Source organism: Corylus avellana, chromosome 3, assembly GCF_965113065.1.
Source record: "Corylus avellana chromosome 3, dhCorAvel1.hap1.2, whole genome shotgun sequence".
In the NCBI taxonomy this organism is placed as follows: Eukaryota; Viridiplantae; Streptophyta; class Magnoliopsida; order Fagales; family Betulaceae; genus Corylus; species Corylus avellana.
In genome coordinates, this window is record NC_142492.1 from 26,181,928 (window position 1) to 26,202,563 (window position 20,636).

The following is a 20,636-nucleotide window of genomic DNA, read 5'->3' on the forward strand; positions in this document are numbered from 1 at the left end:
GAGGATTTGTATTATTAACCTACTAAATCATTGATTTTTTTTTGTTTTAATAAGAGAAATATTTTTTATTTGGGTCTAGCCGTTTTAGATGCAAGATAAGAAATGGCAAGGGCTATATTTGTTAAAAAAATTCCTCTTTGTTGTTTATTTTCTATTCTTAAAACAAAAAAATAACAAACAATCTAAAACACAAAACACCCTTTTATTTATATATATATATATATATATATATATATATATATTATATTATATTATGTCACGTCAAAACACTTATTTTTAGAAAAAAACAAAAAACACCCAAAGAATCTCAATCTTACAATGACTAAAAGGCTATCATTACATGAAAATGAGGACTGACTTGTATTAATACCCTACAAAATCATTGATTTTTACATATAACAAAAATATTTTTATTTGGGTTCTAGCAGTTTTAGATGAAAGATTAGAAATGATAAGAAATCTCAATCCTACAAATCATTACATGAAAATGAGGATTAGTATTATTAATTTACAAAACCACTTTTTTTTTGTTAACAAAATACTAGAAATATTTTTAGTTTTCTTATCCCAAAAACCCTTCATAAATCTCACAAATAAGACCTACTCCTATACTAGGAAGATATACATTCTTATGAAACAAACCCATTGCTAATTTTTTGTTTTATTTATTTATTTCATTTTCATGCTTTGCATTTCATTAAAAGGAAAATTGAAAAAAAGAAAAGAAAAGTGAAATAATTTAAACTTTTTTTTTTAGTAAAGTGTTTTTTTTTTTTTGAAATCTTTTTTTTAGTCAAGTTAACCAATAAACAGGGTTGAAGACTTGGACGTGATCACCAAAACCAGTGAGTTTGTGGGTGCTGTCGTCTTCGCTGGAAGTCGAGCTAGTGAATCTAAAAGAGGTGCATGCAACTGCCCGGCACTAACAATCTCCTCCTCCTTCTATAATATTTGTACTATTTTTTGTTTCTTTGAATGCAGCTAATCACAGTTGCATAACCTTCAAGAACAAATAGTGACAACAAATCTAGAGAGAGTGAGAGAGAGCAATGGCCGTGTAAGTTCCTCTCCATATGTTGGTTTTCCTTGAATTGGGTCTCAATTTTTTTTCTTGTTTCTGTGTTTGGTGCCTGAGAAAGAGTACGATTGAGAAAAAAAAAACGTTATGGGTTTTAGTTTTTTTTTAATGATCTTCTTTTGTTTTTGATTCTTAACTATTGGGGACCCAGTAGAACCAAAAAAATTCTGATTCAGAAAACGATTTGGGTTAGTTTCAGATTGCTTTTTCAGTATTTTCAGGAACCGATATAGCATACGAGATTTTTAGGATTTATTTTCTTTAGCTTTGCTTTTAGAGAAAACAAATGGAGGGATGGTGTGTGTTTGGTGATTCCCAATTGTAATGTTCATGAAAAGGAGATGTAGGAATTCTGATTTGGGAAAATTGTGATGTTCAAACAGTGTTGCTTCGGCTCCTGGGAAGGTCTTGATGACTGGGGGTTACCTTATTCTGGAGAGGCCGAATGCAGGGCTCGTACTCAGTACCAACGCTCGCTTTTTCGCAATTGTGAAACCACTTTACGAGGAGATCAAGCCGGACGGCTGGGCATGGGTGCGTAAATCTTCAACTTTGTCCTTTATAGACTGAGTTTGTGATCATTGGCTTCATTTTCTTGTTGATTCTTGTTTGTCAATTTTCTTCTCTGCAATTTTGGAGGTGGCATATCGTGTAATCCTTCAAAATGTTTGATATTTTTGTTAATGGGAAAATAGTCATCCTATGTGAAGAGAGTAGAGTGGAAAATGGGAGTAAGGTGTTTAGTATACAAACACCGGACCCAGCAGAAAAGGCAAAAGACTGACTTAAATAAAGTCTCTGCTTCTCCGGAAATGTCGCCTAGACCGAGGACTCCACCCAGTTCTAAGATTGCGGAAGTCTGCGAACAAACAATAGAAAAAGGGGAATTAATTTCTCCCAGGGCAGGATTGGAGGTTGGGTTAGTAGGAGGAAGGGAAGGTTTGGAGGAGGATTGTGTGGGAACTTTGTTGGAATCAAGGAATGAAATGGATAGGGGACCAACTCAAACCAGCTTGGAACTATATAACTCTCCACGTATTGTGGAGAAATCTGCTCCAACTCAGGAAATTCCAGTGGTAGGATTGGAATTAGAGGTATATGAAGGGGAGAATCTTATTCCATTAATGAGTTGCTCAGCTCCGGGAAATAAGGGGAAGAAGGGATCTAAGTCAACAGACAGGGTTTTGAAGCTTGTCAAGGAATTTAGCCAATTCGTGGGAATTACGTGCGATGGGTATGAAGGAAAACTATTGGAGCTGTTTGCGGATATCATTGCAGAAAATGAAAGGAAGGGGGCAGGTGTAGCATCTAATGCGGGAAAGAAAGGATTGAGGGAACTCAATAATTTGGTAAGTTATATCAATTATGAAGGGAGTTCTAGTCGGGTTAGGGCTAAAGGAAGGGCACAAAGAGATAACCCATGAAGCCAAGAATTATTTCTTGGAACGTGAGGGGACTAAATGAGGGCAATAAATGTTTGAAGGTAAGAAATTTACTTAGACAATGGAAGGGGGATATTGTTTGCCTTCAAGAGACGAAAATGAAGTATATTTCCAATGAATTTGTGAGAAATTTATGGGGATGTGTTTATGCGGACTGGGTTTTTGTTGCATCAAAAGGAGCATCGGGTGGAATCTTATTGATGTGGGATAGAAGGGTGGTCACAAAGATTGAGGATTATGTGGGAGAGTTTGTTGCAGCCTGTTCTTTCAAGAACGTAGAAGATGATTTTGTTTGGGCTTTTGCGGGGGTCTATGGCCCGAATTTTGATCACATCAGGCACCGGCTATGGGAGGAGTTGGCTGGTCTTACCAGCTGGTGGAATATGCCTTGGTGTATCGGCGGCGATTTTAATGTGACTCATTTTCCTAGTGAAAGGGCGGAGGGAGCACGCCGTACTCGTGCAATGTCAGACTTTTCAGACTTCATAGCTGAGCAGGGGCTTATGGATCTCCCATTAGCCGGAGGGATGGTCACATGGTCAAATTCTTATTCTCGGTCTAGGATCGATCGATTCTTAGTCTCTCCAGAATGGGAAACTAAGTATCCTAGTTTGATCCAGAAAAGGATGCTTAGACTGTGCTCGGATCATTTTCCCATCTTGCTCGATTGTGACGGCATGACAAGAGGTAAGAGGCCTTTTAAATTTGAGAACATGTGGTTGAAATATGAGGGGTTCGTGGACAAGGTACGGGCTTGGTGGTCCTCTTATAATTTTTCTGGCTCTTCAAGTTTCATCTTGGCTAAAAAGCTTAAGGCGTTAAAGGGGGACCTTAAAAGCTGGAACGAGGTGGAATTTGGCAATGTGAGTGCTAGATGCCTAGAAAAAGCGGAAGAATTGAAGGCTATGGAGAGTTTGGAGGAAGAGAGGGAGCTCGATGAAGAAGAAAAGGAAAGAAAAAGGGTGATTTCTAGGGAGTTGGAGATTGCTCTTTTACAAGAGGAGATCAGTTGGAAACAAAAGTCCAGAATTAGGTGGCTCAAGGAGGGGGATAAATGTACTAAATTTTTTCATCGAATTGCCAATTCGAATCGGAGGTATAATTCCATTGATTCCATAACCATTAATGGAGCTACTAATTCCAACCAAGACATCATCAAGCAACAAGCGGTGCAATTCTACGAGTCTTTGCTCTCTGAACGTTGCAATTGGAGGCCTAGGGTGGACAATCTTGCGTTTGACTTGCTGGAGGCGGATGAGGCCACTCATATAGAATCTCCTTTCGAGGAAAGGGAGGTGTTGGAGGCGGTAAAAGGTATGGATAGAGATAAGGCCCCAAGTCCGGATGGTTTCTCCATGGCTTTTTTCCAAGATTGCTGGGAGGTGATAAAGGAAGATATTATGGCGGTTTTTTCAGACTTTTATGCTCATGGTAAGTTTGAAAAAAGTCTTAATGCTACTTTCATTTCCCTTATTCCAAAGGTGTCTGGGGCTACTGAATTTAAGGATTTTCGTCCTATTAGCCTTATAAGTGGAACTTACAAGATTATTGCCAAAGTTCTTGCTAATAGGATGAAGAGGGTTGTAGCAAGGGTGATATCAAAGCCTCAAAATGCTTTCGTGAAGGGAAGGCAAATTACGGATTCGGTACTTATTGCAAGTGAATGTCTTGACAGCCGGATTAATTCGGGGGAAACGGGGCTGCTTTGTAAACTGGATATGGAGAAGGCTTACGATCACATAAATTGGGATTTTTTATTATATCTTCTTAGGAGATGTGGCTTCGGCGAAAAATGGTGTTCTTGGATTGAGCGTTGTATTTCAACTGCTTGTTTCTCGGTGTTGATCAATGGCACCCCGTCCGGCTTTTTTAGAAGCTCACGAGGGGTGAGGCAGGGGGATCCCTTATCTCCTTTTTTGTTTGTCATAGTTATGGAGGCGTTTAGCAGGATGATTGGTGCTGCCATTGATTCTGGTTTTATCTCGGGTTTCCCAGTGGGAGGTAACTTGTCTGAGAGGATCATCATCTCTCATCTTCTATTTGCAGATGATACGTTGGTTTTCTGTGGGGCGAATAGTAATCAAATCCGCTCCATTAAAGCATTACTTATTTGCTTTGAAGCCGTTTCTGGTCTGAAGGTAAATATGGCTAAATCAGCTTTGATACCGGTAGGGGATGTGGAAAATGTGGGAGACTTGGCTGGGATTTTGGGCTGTGGTGTAGCTACTCTACCTTTGAAATATTTGGGACTCCCTTTGGGTGCGTGCTTCAAGGCCAAAAACATTTGGGATGATACTTTGGAAAAGATTGAGCGCAGGTTAGCAAGTTGGAAAAGGTTGTATCTTTCCAAGGGAGGAAGGGTCACTTTGATCAAGAGCACACTTTCTAATCTTCCCACTTATTTATTATCCCTCTTTCCATTACCTGCTTCTGTGGCCAAGCGAATAGAGAAGCTCCAACGTGATTTTCTTTGGGGTGGTTTAAACGAAGAATTCAAATATCACTTGGTTAGTTGGGATAAGGTATGCTCTCCTATCAACAAAGGTGGCTTAGGGATCAGGAAGTTGAGAGTCTTCAATCAAGCCTTATTAGGAAAATGGCTATGGCGTTATGCGCACGAGAGAGAGGCTTGGTGGAGAATTGTGGTGGATGCCAAGTTTGGTTCCGCATGGGGTGGATGGCATTCTATTGACAACACCGGGTCTCATGGGGTGGGTCTTTGGAGGCATATTAGAAGAGGGTGGCGAGTGTTTTCTAAATATACTAAATTCGACCCAGGAGACGGATCCCAAATCAGATTTTGGGATGATGTTTGGTGTGGGGAAATGACCCTCAAGGAAGCATATCCAGGCCTATATAACATAGCTAATGCAAAAGATGCATCCATTGCCGATAATTTGGAGTTTATGGGTGGAAATCGTCAATGGAATGTTAGCTTCCTTCGATCGATCCATGATTGGGAAGTGGAAGTGCTAGCATCGTTCTACTCTACGTTATATTCTCACAAGTGGAGTAGGGGGGGGGTGGACAAAATTTGGTGGATCCCGTCGAGAAAAGGGAAGTTCGATGTTAAATCATTCTACAATATCTTGGTAAGCAAAGAAGCAAGTCCGTTTCCTTGGAAGAGTATATGGCGCACCAAGGCTCCTTCGAGAGTGGCTTTCTTTACTTGGACAGCGGTGTTAGGGAAGATTCTCACACTTGATAATCTCAGGAAAAGGAATATCATAGTGATTAATAGATGTTGCTTATGCAAAGGTGATGGGGAGTCTATTGATCATATTTTCCTTCATTGTGAGATTGCTCGTTCCTTATGGCAGGCCATCTTCAGTCGTTTTGGGTTGTCTTGGGTAATGCCTAGTAAGGTGGCTGGCCAGCTTGCTTGTTGGCGGACGGGAGGTCGATCTAGGAGTGCTGTCGTGTGGAAAATGGTCCCTCTATGCATTATGTGGTGCCTTTGGTTAGAAAGGAACGAGAGATGCTTTGAGGATGCTGAGAGGTCTTTGGAGGAGATCACGGCTTTCTTTTTCCATACTCTTTACACTTGGACAGCGGCTTGGCTCGCTCCTATAGTTATTAGCTATCTTGATTTCCTTGTTCTTTTTTCTTCTAGCTAGTCGCTTCCCTTGTATACTCCCTGTGTACTAGGGTTGCGCCCCTCTGCGCTTTTGATATATAAACATTACTTATCAAAAAATAAAGTCTCTCCAAAAAAGAGACCTTGCAAGGTCTCTGCTTGTTTGCTGAGAAAATTGGGGGAGAGAAAAGGTATAGAATACAAATTTAATTAATTTTGAGGGTTACAACCAAATGCTACTTATAAAAATAAAAAATAAAAAAATGGTTTTATTAGATCTTATTGTCAGAGCCTACATCTTACCTACTTATTAAACCAGAGAAAAATGTCTATCTCCTTTATGATGTTAATCGAAGGTGGGAGGGGATCTGAGAAAGGACATAAATTTTAGTTGAGACATGGGCTGCGGAGCAGTTTTTTGGTCGCCTACTATGAAGCCAATTGTTTTGTGGCTATGAATGCCTTACGTAGTAGGGATGCAACTTGATAGGTGCAGGTTTACCTTAATATGTCCTCCCGCTTCCGTTAGAATCAGTTTGCCTCCTTGAATATGCCTCTGAGCAATAGTATTAGTTATTTTGTTCTTTTTTCAATAAATTATCACTGATCCCAAAAGAAAAGGTTTATCCCATACCAAATCGCAGTCTTAGTTAACATATGTTAATTTCCAGAGAGTTATTAGCATGACTGACCTTGGTTGATTTGCTTCTTTATTGCGATTAACTCAACCAATGCAGGATAAGTTGCATATCTAGAAAATCAGGCCAAATGCAGCCTCTATGTGGTGTTTAGTGAAATGAGGCGATGCTCTGATTACTTCTATAAGAGTCATGTTTTTCACATGTGCCGCTTTCTGCATTTATTTCTCAATAGCTTTGTTTGGTGCTTTGTGTTGGCCAACAATATTGTTGTGTCGGTATCACAAGCCTTTTTTGGGAATGTTATTAGCATGGCGCTGAATTTCTTGTGACTTCCTGTACCACTTTTCAGGCATGGACAGATGTGAAATTAACATCTCCTCAGATGTCTAGAGAAAGCATGTATAAATTGGCACTGAAAAATGTGACCCTTCAGTGTGTCTCTTCAAGGCAAGTTTTTATTACTGTTGCTACTTGTGTATATTTTACAGTTGAAGATCTTCAAGATTCTCTTAATTGAGTTTAAGTTTTCTTGGATTTCATTGATGTCCTCAATTTTAGGACTTGAACCGTATATCTTTTTCTTGCCGTTCTCTTCTTTTGTGGGTATCCTTTTGTATACTTCACTTGTGCCCCCTATTGATGCTCTTAGTAACATCGTTAATTATCTGAACAACAAATTGCTTTCATGTGACAAAAATGGTTATAGAGAATGCTGGGTCTGCTCCAAAGATGCTTAATTTAAAGGTTCATGTTATTCTTACTTTACAAATCATGTGCAAATGATAAGGAGGAGCACATGGTCAAATGAATATTTTAAGTGGTACTTACTTTATTGGCTTAAAATTTCAGTGACTCAAGGAACCCTTTTGTGGAACAAGCAGTGCAATACGCTGTGGCAGCTGCACATGCAGCATTTGATAAGAATAAGAAAGAGTTGTTACACAAACTTCTTTTACAAGGTAAAGTTTGATGCTCCCATGTTTCTCTATCACAGTGAAGATAAAGCACTTCTACAGCTTCAAGCATCTAATGTTTAACTGGATTAGTCATGCAGGTCTTGATATCACAATTTTAGGTTCCAATGAGTTTTATTCATATCGGAATCAGGTATTTTTACCCTTTTTGATATATCAGTATCTTTCCGTTATGATGGTGGCAACTTTTATTTTTCTTAATTGTTTTAAATTTTCTTTTCTTTTTTTTGGGTAAAATTTCCCCTTAAGAGTTCATCTTCATTGTACATGCTTTTGTACACTGTATACCATAGTTGTTTTGGTTCTTGTGAGAAATATATCCAACAACTTACAATCATTAAGGAGAGCCAACTACCATAATTTCTTTTATCAAAGTACGAAAAATTGCTAATTAAGCTTGCCCTTCGAGTAGGAGTTGCTCCTTCAAATTTAAGTGCTTTAATTTACAAGGGAATTCCAAAGTTTTAGATCAAGATATATATCTCTTGTACCCTCTTGCATAGATTGAAGCACGTGGACTCCCCTTGACCCCAGAAGCATTAGCTGCCCTTCCACCTTTTACATCAATTACCTTCAACATTGAGGATTCAAAAGCAGAAAATTGCAAGCCTGAAGTCGCAAAAACTGGATTGGGTTCTTCAGCAGCGATGACAACTGCCGTGGTTGCTGCTTTGCTTCATTACCTTGGAGTTGTTAATCTTTCTTCCTTGACGAAAGATCAAGACCAAGAAAGGGACACTACAGATCTTGATATAGTACACATGATAGCTCAAACTGCTCACTGTATTGCGCAAGGCAAAGTTGGCAGTGGGTTTGATGTCAGTTCTGCCGTTTATGGCAGTCAACGTTATGTTCGGTTTTCACCAGAAGTGATTTCTTCTGCTCAGGTCTCTCTCTCTCTCTCTCTCTCTCTCTGTGTGTGTGCGCGCGCGCATGAGTACCCGTTGTTTGTTTGTGTGTCTCATGGCTGGTTGTGTATTATGTATGGAAAGACCACATCATAATCCTCATTCGTCCAAATTTCACTTGAACAAAATTGTCAAACCTATATCTAATTTAGTCTGACTTAACTAGTGTTACATGGACACTTGGTAGGTAAGCATTGGCTGCCCTATGGGGTTTATCATGCCAAATTTGTTTACTGTAAATTTAGATTTCATATCGAGTCTAATATTTTCGAATTTCTTTGATCTCTTAAGCGTGTTAGAGTATTAGTTAAATGACTAAATTTACCATTTCCTATGAGCTGAAACTTTTGAAATAAGTGGTGATTTAATATGGTATTAGAGTAAAGGTTTTGAGTTTAAACCCTAATTCTAGGGTTTAGCTTATATTTCAATTAAATATTTCACTTGTTAAGTCTTACTTATTGAATGAGTGTTTAAGCCCATACTTGAGAGTGTTAGAATATTAGTTAAATAATTAAATTCATTATTTCTTATAAGATTAAGCTTTGATATAAATGGTGATTAAATGTAGTAATAACACAGAGATCCTGAGTTTGAATTCCAGCTCCATGGTTTACCATCCATTTTAATTAAATATTTCACATGTCGGGTTTCACTATCAATTTAAGTTTTTGGAACAATTGATGATTTAATAAAGGACATAAATTTTCTCCAAACCAGTATGGAGGAATTATCCTCCAACCCATTTATAATAGTGCTAAGTGTCTATAAACATTTAAAATGTTAATTTAAGTTATTGGTAAACTGCTATTAATGACCTGAAGAATTTAATGTGCATTTTAAATGTTTATAGACACTTAGCACTACTTTAAATGGGTTGGAGGATAATTCCTCCAGATTGGTTTGGAGGAAATTTATGTCCTTTAATAAAACAAACAACATGCTGGGTTTATATGTCAAAATGGCCATGGGCTACTCTTTTTTTTTTTTTTTTTTTTTCACATTATTCTCCCAAGTAACATTTAAGTTTTCCCGTCATTTGTTATGTCTGCACATATACCATTAAGATTTCCTTGAGTTGTACAAATTTTGTATGAGATAATTTTGATAATATTCAGAGTGTCATGACGGTTTAGACTGGCTTATATTAGTCGTTTTATTTTGTTGATGCCTTAGCCTCTACCAATCTCCTTTGTTGTTTTATAGGGTACAATATCCAAACTCCTTTCACTTTACAACAGTGAATCTGGTAACAGAGTGATGAACATATAGCATCGTTCATCTTCTGAAAAACATAGTGCTGAGAATAACGTATGAATCCCTGAAGGCAAGGTTAAAGGAATGATGGATCTATGACATTACATTTGAGTTTCTCTTGTGGTTGTCAACTTCAAAAGATTTCTGGAAGACTTGTTTGTTTCCTAATTTCCATCTTGTTTGTTTTCAAGGCTTTGTGAGGAAATATGTTATCATCTTTTTTATTTCATACACCATACCTGACCTGATATTGATAGATTGAATATACAAACAAACCATCCTGAAAGTCACTTCATGTGAGCAAGTTTATAGTTAGGCAGCAGGGGGCTAAGTTTTCTATAGAATGGAGGTTATGAAGCTTATTAGAAAATTTTAGTTTTAGCAGCTGCTTTTTGAGGAGCCGCTTGTTATGAAGGATCAGGGTTTTTTCATTTAGTGCTTTCCCTGTGCAGCTTGCTAGTCTCTAGCTCTTCTAGGCTCATTTTTCTTTACAAGTTGTCTCGCTCTTTCCCCCTTTTCAGCCCCCCCCCCCCCCCCCCCCCCCACACACCTCCCAAAAAAAGAAGAAGAAGAAGAGGATGAAGCAATCTATATATAAAATAAACCATACGGACTTGCTTATGTTACCATACCTGTGTTTTGGATGAAACCCTCTCAGGATTAGGTTAATTTATGTCTAACTTTGATACAATGAAATGCATACAAGGCTCATATATGTTTTCTCTTTTCATGTACAAAATGTTACATGCAAATTTTAGTAAATGTCTTTTGAACACTTCCATAACATTTGTTTTGAGACATTGCAGGTTGCAGCAAAAGGATTGCCCTTAGAAGAAGTCATTGTAGATATCCTAAAAGGGAAATGGGACCATGAGAGAACTAAGTTTTCCTTGCCACCATTGATGACCCTTGTAAGAATTCTAAAATTTAGAATTTCTTGGAACTTGTATGTGTTTGCAAATGTCAATATGATTTTATGTTATGCTTATAGATATTATCTGGACAGAGAAATTAACTAATGAAATGCCACTTTCCCTCGTTAGTTTTAATACCCAACTCAACATGAATTGTGTTTACCTCTTTCAATTTTCCCCTTTCATTCCTCCCAACTGAACTTTATGCTTGCATTTTGAACTTGCCATCTCTCCATGTTATCTTTTCTTGGGCTCTTTCTGTCTGTGTCTCAATGAAATCAAGTTCCCAGCTTTTATTAGACTCTTTCCACGTTAGGGATATTGACTTTTTGAGGTGACTGTTTTGTTTCTGTTAACTTTGTTTTATAAAGCACAGTACATTGAGAAGAATGATAATTCTGTTTTAATTATATGAAGCTTGGAGGAAACCTATGTAGCTAGTGTACAAGCTTTATGATTGGTAGGATGGAGCAATATCATCACTAATTTTGCTACGTTGTTACAACAAAATCTAGAAAGCTGTTTGGAGCAACTGGACATTTTTCATGTGCAATGGGTTTAATTTTGTAATGTGTAGCATGTGTACAGTGGAATGGTTCTTTAAAAGAAGCTTCTGCTTCCTTGTTAAGTATATTTGTGAATAATAACATCACGAGCATAGATTGGCAATTATATGTAAGCAAGAAAGAAAGTGACAGAAAATTAGTCTGCAAAACAGCACTATCTCCAACCATGTCTTTTTTCTCTCTTCTTCTTTCATTTTCCGTAAAAATGCTGTGCTCTCATCAAACTTATCTTTGTTTCTAAAAATTCATCGAAGTACCGTCTGCTCTTATTGATTAGTGTGCTTTCTGCAGCTACTAGGAGAACCAGGAACTGGAGGATCGTCTACACCATCAATGGTAGGTGCTGTGAAAAAGTGGCAGAAGTCTGACCCTCATAAATCCCTAGACACATGGAGAAAGTTGTCAGAGGCAAATTCTTCACTTGAAGTACAATTCAATATGTTAAGCAAACTTGCAGAAGAACACTGGGATGCATATAAATGCATAATTGACATCTGCAGCAGGCTTAGGCCAGACAAGGTAATTCTTGAGCTCATTTTCTCACATCTGCAGTGGAAATATTACTAATAATCACATTTCTTGGGGTTCTCTGGCAATGAAAAAAAAGTGATGACAGTTTTTGGTTTTATTTGTTAATGCCTCTTGGGGGGTGTTTTTTGTGTTCGATTTGAAAAAGTGTCATGATGTGACATAAAGGTGAAAATGATTTTTGTGTTTTTAAGAGTGTTTTGTGTTTGGGTTGTTTGTTAATGTTTTTGTTTTGAGAAAAAAAAAACAAAAGGCAGAAAGCAAAATTTTTAACAAATGAAGCCAAGTTTCTTTGGGAGTTTGAGATACATGTCGACTGTCATTTTGTTCTCCACATCAAGTCAAATATCTTCAATTGTTTTTTGGTATCCACTATTTTATTCAAAGGTTCATTTCCCTTTGCATTACCTGATTTTCGTATGTTCATTGGCAAAGGAAGACGAATACCTGAAGTCTGGAATTGTGTAGTTATCTTTTGTATCAGACTTGCTTCTATATTTTGTCCTTGTATGACTTGGAAAATATTCCTTGTTATGTGAAGCATCAAGTAGTATCTTATTTATCGAGTTCAGAGATTTATTAAAAAGAAAATAATAGGTCATTTCCAAATATATGTCCTGCCAAACAGCAATATTCTGGGTCGGATCATAGGATCAGATCAGCAAGAAATAAGTCCTTAGCACCTGTATTGAATTTTTGAACTAGCTGCCATATTTTGTTTGTTGTTCATAAACATTAAAAAGTTGATATTTGCATATTGTTGGTAGAAACTGAAAAGTTAAGAGAAATAGAAAGAGGAAGTTCTTCATTTCATTAGAGACATTTCACAAATCGAGGATAATTTTAAACCTAAGAATTATGGGCTGCCAAATGCTTTGCGGGCTCAAGGTTCTACCCTTAAAGTCATCTAATGGGATGACTATAACTGTTAGAAATACTGCATTATCTCTGAATATCAAAGTTTTTTTTTTGATAAGTATCTCTGAATATCAAAGTAAATTTTCAAAAACGATTTGCACATAATCTTCCATTATTACAATTAACTGTCACGATGAACTTGCTGGCTGTACTTGCTATTCAATTGGTAGATTTCTTGCCCGTAGAAATTTTGCCATGGTAATTTGTGTTCTTTTTTGGCCTTTCATTTCCCAGAGGGCGGGAGGGTGGGAGAGCAAGTGACTCATCTGGAGCCTATTATCATGGGTTTTACATGTATCACTGTGGAAAAACAAACTTTTGTTTTTTAAATAGGATTCGTGCATATGACATAAAACCATGTTTTAGACCAGGTTTATGCTTGTTTCTGAGCTTCATTTTCAAATTGTGAACTTCAAAAAGTAGGTACAGTTTGGTGAGTCATGTGCAAGTTGTTGAGATTGCCTAGTCCATTTTAGTTGTAAATTTAATAGTTTGGTAAGTCGTGCAAGTTATTGAGATTTCCTAGTCTATTTAAGCTGTAAATTTAATAGTTTTACCTCTCTACTTTTTACTTTGTTTTTTTTATCTTTTCTAATTTTGATTTTCGCTTACTAATTTTCCTGAACAGTGGCTAGAGCAAGCTTCTGAACCGACACAAGAAGCAGTTGTTAAAGCATTGTTAGGAGCAAGAGATGCTATGCTTGGGATCAGATATCATATGCGCCAGATGGGTGATGCTGCAGATGTTCCGGTAGGTTCTTTCCTCTTCAGTTGAATGCTTGTTTCTCATTCTTCTTTTCATAAGTATTTTTATATTCCATATAAAATGTTAAGGTTGAGAATACAAATAACTAGAATGAAAACCAGTGATTTTCCCCCCCTTATATTAATGATGTGGACATGCAAGACTTTGCAATCAAAATGGCCAGAGTCACTTGTTCAATTCACTAATCTTCCTAGCAAAAAGATGGTAAAAGAATCCATCTTCTCTTGCGGACGTTCCAATTGATGCATGTACCCCTGTGTCTGTTTCATGTAATGGTTGAGAAGATGGTTTCTGCAATATACCACTTAAAACCTAAGTAACTTCCACAGTTTTTTTTTTTTTTTAATTTTTATATGTAAGTAATAAATCAATCTCAATAAAAGCGTAAGGCGCCTTTAAATACATTGGAAGTATACAAAAGGAACCACCTAACTAGCAGAGGCAAAATGAACAAGGAAATCATTAACACTAATCGACAAAGGAGACACATATGCCGCCATCCATAAATACAAAGTTTCATAGAAGAAAGGTAACTTTCACAGTTATCTTATTAATGTCACGTCTTGAGATATTCCATCTATGGCTTATTTATTTTGGAGAATTTTTTTTTAATATAAACTGACCAAACTACTATCTTGGTCCTCAAACTATAGGTCATAGTTCAATTTCATTCCTAAACTATCAATTGTGTCAATTTAGTCCTATAAATTTTAAAAATGTATTCTCTTACAGGGAATAAAAGAAGTATATAGTGAAAAAAAAAAAAAAAAAAAAAAAAGAAGAAGAAGAAGAAAAAGAATAGGCATAAGCAAATCTGGCTTCTTCTTCCTCTTCATTTTTTAGCTCCTCCCATTGTCCTCATTTGTTTTTCTTTGATATTTTCATTTCTTGTCTTTGCTCTCTAGATCTTGTTATTTGTTGGATTGTTTTCCTTTGATTTGTGGGAAAAGTAGCTAAAATTTTGATATTGATTGGAATGGTGACTTGGAAAGTAGAGCTTGAAGGTTTCATAAAATGGTAGAGTCAACATTGCTGAGTTAGTAACTTGGCTGAGTTGAGTAGGTTTTTTTGAAGTTAACTTGGCTTAAATTTGGACTTTCTTCCAAAGCAACTCGTAATTGAAGTGTCACCATGACTGCGTTAACCTCAGTTGCATATTGATGACACAGAAATAATCATTTTTTGAGAAGTCTGAGAATAATGGTAGAAAATTAGTGATCAAATTAATGAGGAAGAGCAAAGTAATCTGAATGGTAGTTTGGGTAGGGAGAAAGGGCAACAAACGCACGTGGAGGTCTCCAGCAGCAACCACGTAATCTGGATCCTAGGTCAAGTTACTCTGGTGCTTCGTGGAGTGTACCTCCAGTATGATTTGAGGGTTTTTTTAAGAAAGAGGACTATATTTTCCGAAAAGATGGGAGTCACATGTGGCTCATCAACCCCAAGGGGTTGGCCCAAGTGGTGAAGGCCTTAGTCTTGAGGTTTGCTCCCGTCAAGGTCCATGGTTCAACACCTCATGAGTGCAAACAATCCCTTAGGGCCACACACCCTGGTGAAAAACCAGCAACTTGACCAATTTCGTGTAGGAAAACTTTCGAGGGTGCAATGCACGGGATCGGGGTTTACTCTGCAAGGGTGGGTCTGAAAGGCCCTGCCTTGGAGAAGTTCCCCAACATCAAAAGAAAAAACATGTGGCTCATCCTTAGGCTGGGTTGCTGACATCACCAAATTTTTTGGCTTGCTGATGTGACTCATTTTAGTCATGCCCACATTTACAAGGACAGATGTACAATGACATTAGCCACGTTAGCAAGTTTCAATTAGGCCATTGGTGATCAAGCAAGTCATAGTTAACGTTGAAATATATTACAACATAAGGGATTAAATTCTCACAATTGATAATTTGAGGACAAAATTGAGCTTTGACTCATAATTCAAGGACCAAAATAGTGGTTTGGCCTATAAAATTTGAACCCAAGATTGACACTTTGAAACTTCTCCTTGATTTTGATCTGCATTTTGTTTCTCCATCTCCCCTTCATTAGGAAGCATGAAGTTGGGGTCTTGTTTTTTCTTCTTTTTACCCTCTTTCATTGTTGTACTCTGACTAACTCAATTGCATATTTCCAAAGAAAAAAAAATTCAAAGAAAAATGAGAATCTAATTGTCTTATGCGGCTTGGTAAAATGAAGACACAATTCAAATGCCACAATACGTGGATACTCATTTAAGGGAAAATATCAGAAGCTACAAAGACCTGAATTAGAGCCCAGAAATATTGTGAAACGTCAGGCAGAGACTACAATCATGTAATCTAAATCTGTAAGGAACGGATACTGTGATCTTAATATGTATCTGTTTCAGGGTAAAGGACTGCTAAAATTCCATGTTAAGTACTGTACAACTGCAGATAAACTGAGTCGAGCCAAGTGCTAGGTTGTTCAAAGTTGGCTTGTTAATTTTAGGACAATGTTTTGAATGAACACTTTATAAAATTAATCTAGAGTCAAGCTTGAGTAGCATTGTTTTTTCAACAAAGAAGGCCAAGCCAAGTAATGGATTGCTCAACCCCTGGTTTGTTATTCTTTTGATCCGAGTTGTGGGCTGTTCTAATAACTTCTATCCAAAGCTCATGAAATTTGGTTCAATTTCAGAGCCCAAGGTAATTGTTCTGCTAACCTCTAAAAGTGCTGGTTGGGAAATTTTGTAAAGGATGTTTAATTTCCAACTTCCTGATGAGAAAAAAATTACAGAATACTAACACGGTCAATTTAGCGAAGTCATCTCTCAGTTTTTCAAAAGAAATAAATGTAATTTTTTAAAGATCATCTAAAGAAGTATGGGCATCTGACAGCCCTGTAATTAGTGGTCATTTTGTGCATACAGAGAACATAGGTTCCCCTATATTTACCCTTTGTAAATCTGTCATTAAGTGCAATTATAGAGTTTAGCATGGGATAATCAAACTTGTTATGCTAATGGATTCCAGTTCTAGTTTAGTCTTGTTCATTGGAATCTGGCTGCTTATACTCAAATATTAACTAGCTTTCTGAATTCGCAGATTGAACCTGAAACACAAACTCGGCTTTTGGACGCAACGATGAACATGGAAGGAATTTTGCTGGCTGGAGTTCCTGGGGCAGGTGGCTTTGATGCTATCTTTGCTGTGACCTTGGGGGATTCTGGGAGCAATGTCACCAAAGTGTGGAGTTCAGTTAATGTTTTGGCCTTGTTGGTTAGAGAAGATCCCCGTGGCGTTTCTTTGGAAAGTGGAGATCCACGGACCATTGGAATTACAGCAGCCGTTTCTTCAGTTCACATTTAACAAGACCACACTTGTAAACTAGAAGAACAAGTACCTTTATTGAACAATGAAAGTAGGTCAAGATTTGTTGTAATTTCTGTGAACATTGTACAATAAACGAAGTTACTCTTCCTGCATATTGTCCAGAGAGTTTTTATTTGCCATCACATTGTGGCAAATTTTCAGAGTTTCCCATCTTCTCATTTTCGTTTTTGCTTGAAGAAGGATGCAATAATAGAAAGTAATGCTTCTTAAAATCTTCTTCAAGAACACTTTTCAACAATGTTGAAAGTCTTCATCTTCTCATTTTCATTCTTTGTTTTAGATTGAATGATAATAACCGTGGAAGCCATTTTCTAGCATGAAATGAAAACCATTTTCAAAATTTTGCTTCAATGCCCCCCATCCAGACAGGCAGTACCGGATACCAGGGACCCCGGCCAGAACCACACTTTCAAGTTTCCCTGCATGTGGCTCGGCCGTGCTTTCTGAGGTGCTGCCTGTGACTCATTATGGAAGAAGGCGGCAGAACTGCACGCTTTCGCATCTTCTTGAACTTGGTATGCCTCCCCTTGATCTAGTAAAAAGAGTTCCTCTCTCTATCTACAGGTATGAATCTTCCTTGCATCATGGAAATGCCACTATCATTAGCAAGAGAAAAATGCTCAAAGAATTCCCAAGATATGTTTATTCAATCTCCTCCTCTCCTATAAATGTTTTCTTTTCTTATCATGGAATTTATATCTTGGGGAAATATCATTCAAGATGGTGAGTAAAAAGAAGTTTCCCCATGAATCATTAGGCTGGGGCAGAAAAATTAATCAATTTCACCAGTAATCACCACAAGTGCAAGTTCCATTTTTGAAATGGTGAAACCGAGAACGATCTCTTACAGTAATCTCTCGTTCATAAATCACTGAAATATATTTAGTGTATGTGTGACAGTCATTACACATCCTTACATTTCTAGCTATCCTTATGGGAGACCCCTGAGATGTATGTATGAGTGCAAAAGCAATTGCTAATTTTTGGCTATGAGCTTTCAATCTCTGCCTCTTCTCTTCTTCATCTACGTCCAGCAATACCTGTGATATGTCTGGGGAATAGCCTTCAAACTTCAACTGCCATTCCATCTGGTGGATCATCTCCTGAACACCATCACATTGAGGGTGAGACATGTCTTGTGAAACAAACTTATACACTTTCCTCTTCACCTCGACTAGGCTACATCCCGGCGTTTGCTTGAGGCCCTTTTTAACCATTTCTGTCCTAATCCTAGCCACATCCTCCCACCTTTGAGCTCTTGCATACATATTAGATAGAATCACATAATCACTAGGATTAAGTGAATCTAATTGGAAAAGCTTCTTTGCTGCAATCTCCCCTGTTTCCAAGTTATGATGAGCTTTACAGGCGCTAAGAAGGCTCCGCCACACGACATCATTCGGCGCAAAGGGCATGCTATTGACAAGCTCAAAGGCTTCATCGAGCATCCCGGCTTGCCCCATGACGTCCACCAGACAACCATAGTGATGAACTGCTGGTACAATCCCATGTTCAAATTTCATCCTACTGAAACATTGGAGTGCCTCCTTGACAAGACCAGCATGGCTGCAAGCGCTCAACACACCCACATAGACAACATCATCTGGTGCAATACCTTCTTCAAGCATTTCTGAGAAAACTCTCAAAGCTTCCCTACCATGTCCATGCATGGCGAGCCCCGATATCATTACAGTGTAAGAGAATTGGTTCTTCTTGCCCATGTTTTGAAAGAGACGCAGCCCTTTCTCTAGGCACCCACATTTCACATACATGTCTATCAAAGAAGTTTGTACTATAACATTGAGTCCACTAATGTTCCTCAACAAGGATCCATGTGCGCACCTTCCCAAATCAAGAGCACCCAGATGAGTGCAAGCAGAAAGCATACTAACTAATGTGCTTTCTTCAGCTCTCCAACGTCCCTCACTACTCATATCACCAAAAAGCATCAAGCACTCAGACCACAACCCCTTACTAGCATGAGCTCCAATGATGGCACTCCAAGAGGCAACACTCTTTTGATCCATTTGCTTGAAAACAGTACAAGCAAGTTCTATCTTTCCACACTTTCCATACATGCTGATCAAGCTGTTCTGCACAAACACATCAACTTCAAGTCCAAGCTTGAAGACATGTCCATGAGTTTGCATTCCTTCCTTGAGTGCCGGTAACCGGGCACACGCCTTGAGAAGAGGAGGGTAAGTGAAATTGTCAGGTTCGATTCCCCTCTCAATCATCTCATCATACAGAAGGAAAGCTTCCTCAAAGCTTGCATCCTTGACGTACCCTCTGAGCATGGTGTTGAACACAAAAGAACCCGGTTCCTCGATTTGCCGGAAAATCGAGCAGGCATAGTCCATGCTGCCCCAATCTGAGAGAGCACAAGATGCCACAAGATTGCTTGCACAGAAGGACTCCCAAAAGAGTCCCAACTTCAGCATTTGGACATGGACTTGGTTGAACTCTTTCAGGCTCCTGCATCTCTTCAGAAGGGACAAGCATTCTTGCTCCTTCAACCTCAAATTAGATTCTGTGCTTTTTGATGAATCTTTTGCTGGTAACAACAAATGGGTCTGGTTAAGGACCGATGTCCTAATCATCCTGTCATACACACCATGATATACCAATCTGCCAAAGCACAGCTACACACAGAATGACATGAAAAATCGCCATTTCATTTAAAATGACCATAAACTAGTACTCGAAAATATAGACAAAAAATGAAAGAAAATTGCCATATGAACGGAAGTTTTCTGATCTATGATGGATAAAAGGAGATGGGTATCAATCAAATTTGCTACAAAGTAACAATAAGTGTGAACGTTGGCATGTTCTAAGCTTAGTATGGAAAAGTCAACAAGGATTTTGAGTGAAATAGTAGAAAAGTAAGAAACTTCTGAACATTGGCAGTAGTTCTGTTTGTTGGGGAAGGAAGTAGTGTGGGGGGATTTGAATGTCATCCATGGGATTTGGGAAAAGAATTCCAGCCAGAAAAATTGTGTCAGATTATGGGACAAGTAGATTCTGGATAGGATAATGTTCGGGCCTTTGGGAAAGGAGGTTGGCTTCGTAAGATTGCCCTTTTGCTTTGATATACCGCGTCACCATTTAGATCCCCCCCACATGGTTTAACTACCGAGAATTCTTCAACTCTCTTGGAATAGTACAAAGTTTTACGTTTTTTTTTTTCTTTTTTTTTTTTAAAAAAAAAAATTAGGAAAATATGCACAAACAAACAAACCAGAAACGAAAAAATAACTATGAAAAAAAAAAAAAAAACAATTCTAGGGACATTTAAGATTTAGATCTCATGTAACGAAGTTGTCTTATCATATTCATATATATATATATATAAAAGCCGAGTTTTGACGTAGGGAATGCTTAGAATTGCGACACGTGTCCTCCTAACTCTATTTCCCACGTCTCTCTCTCTCTCTCCCTCTATCTCAACTTAAATGTCTTAAACTTTTTTGAGAAAAATGTCTTCAACTAATTCAATGGTTTAAGACATTTAATTAATTGTGCTAACTCTCACTCTCTCATAATTTGTGTTTCAACCGTTTTTGTCTCTCTCTCTTTCTCTCTCTCTCCCTCTATCTCCTCTTAAATGTCTTAAACTAATTCTATGGTTTAAGATAATTAATTGTGCTAATTCTCACTCTCCCATAATTTATGTTTCAATCGTTTTTTATTTTTATTTTTAAATTAATTGTGCTAA

At 37.8% G+C, this 20,636-nt stretch overlaps 3 protein-coding genes across 3 annotated transcripts; 2 read left to right on the plus strand and 1 right to left on the minus strand.

The window, feature by feature from the left end:
• Window positions 1–824: 824 nt before the first annotated feature.
• Window positions 825–17,010, plus strand: LOC132173567 (GHMP kinase family protein). Its single transcript, XM_059585084.2, has 11 exons — window positions 825–902; window positions 982–1,057; window positions 1,462–1,612; window positions 7,088–7,185; window positions 7,588–7,697; window positions 7,793–7,845; window positions 8,216–8,599; window positions 10,684–10,788; window positions 11,649–11,876; window positions 13,432–13,554; window positions 16,631–17,010. The coding sequence occupies exons 2-11, from the start codon at window positions 1,050–1,052 to the stop codon at window positions 16,892–16,894; spliced, it is 1,524 nt and encodes a 507-aa protein (XP_059441067.2). The 5' UTR covers window positions 825–902; window positions 982–1,049; the 3' UTR covers window positions 16,895–17,010.
• LOC148587018 (uncharacterized) lies at window positions 2,042–3,869 on the plus strand (the record flags this gene model as incomplete). The annotated part of the gene is made up of 1 exon (XM_088514102.1): window positions 2,042–3,869. A coding segment is annotated over exon 1 (1,371 nt), but the record flags the coding sequence as incomplete, so codon positions are not given.
• A 92-nt stretch (window positions 17,011–17,102) lies between the features above and the next one.
• LOC132173566 (Tetratricopeptide repeat (TPR)-like superfamily protein) lies at window positions 17,103–19,970 on the minus strand. Its single transcript, XM_059585083.2, has one exon. The coding sequence runs from the start codon at window positions 19,516–19,518 to the stop codon at window positions 17,701–17,703; it is 1,818 nt and encodes a 605-aa protein (XP_059441066.2). The 5' UTR covers window positions 19,519–19,970; the 3' UTR covers window positions 17,103–17,700.
• Between the last annotated feature and the right edge of the window lie 666 nt (window positions 19,971–20,636).

Bases quoted from the DNA above. Each gene is read 5' to 3' on its own strand.
- LOC132173567 (XM_059585084.2), top strand. The intron at 7,186-7,587 runs GCAAGTTTTTAT...TTAAAATTTCAG, and splicing joins CTTCAGTGTGTCTCTTCAAG to TGACTCAAGGAACCCTTTTG. The intron at 13,555-16,630 runs GTAGGTTCTTTC...CTGAATTCGCAG, and splicing joins GTGATGCTGCAGATGTTCCG to ATTGAACCTGAAACACAAAC.
- LOC132173566 (XM_059585083.2), bottom strand. From the start codon at position 19,518: ATGATTAGGACATCGGTCCTTAACCAGACCCATTTGTTGTTACCAGCA.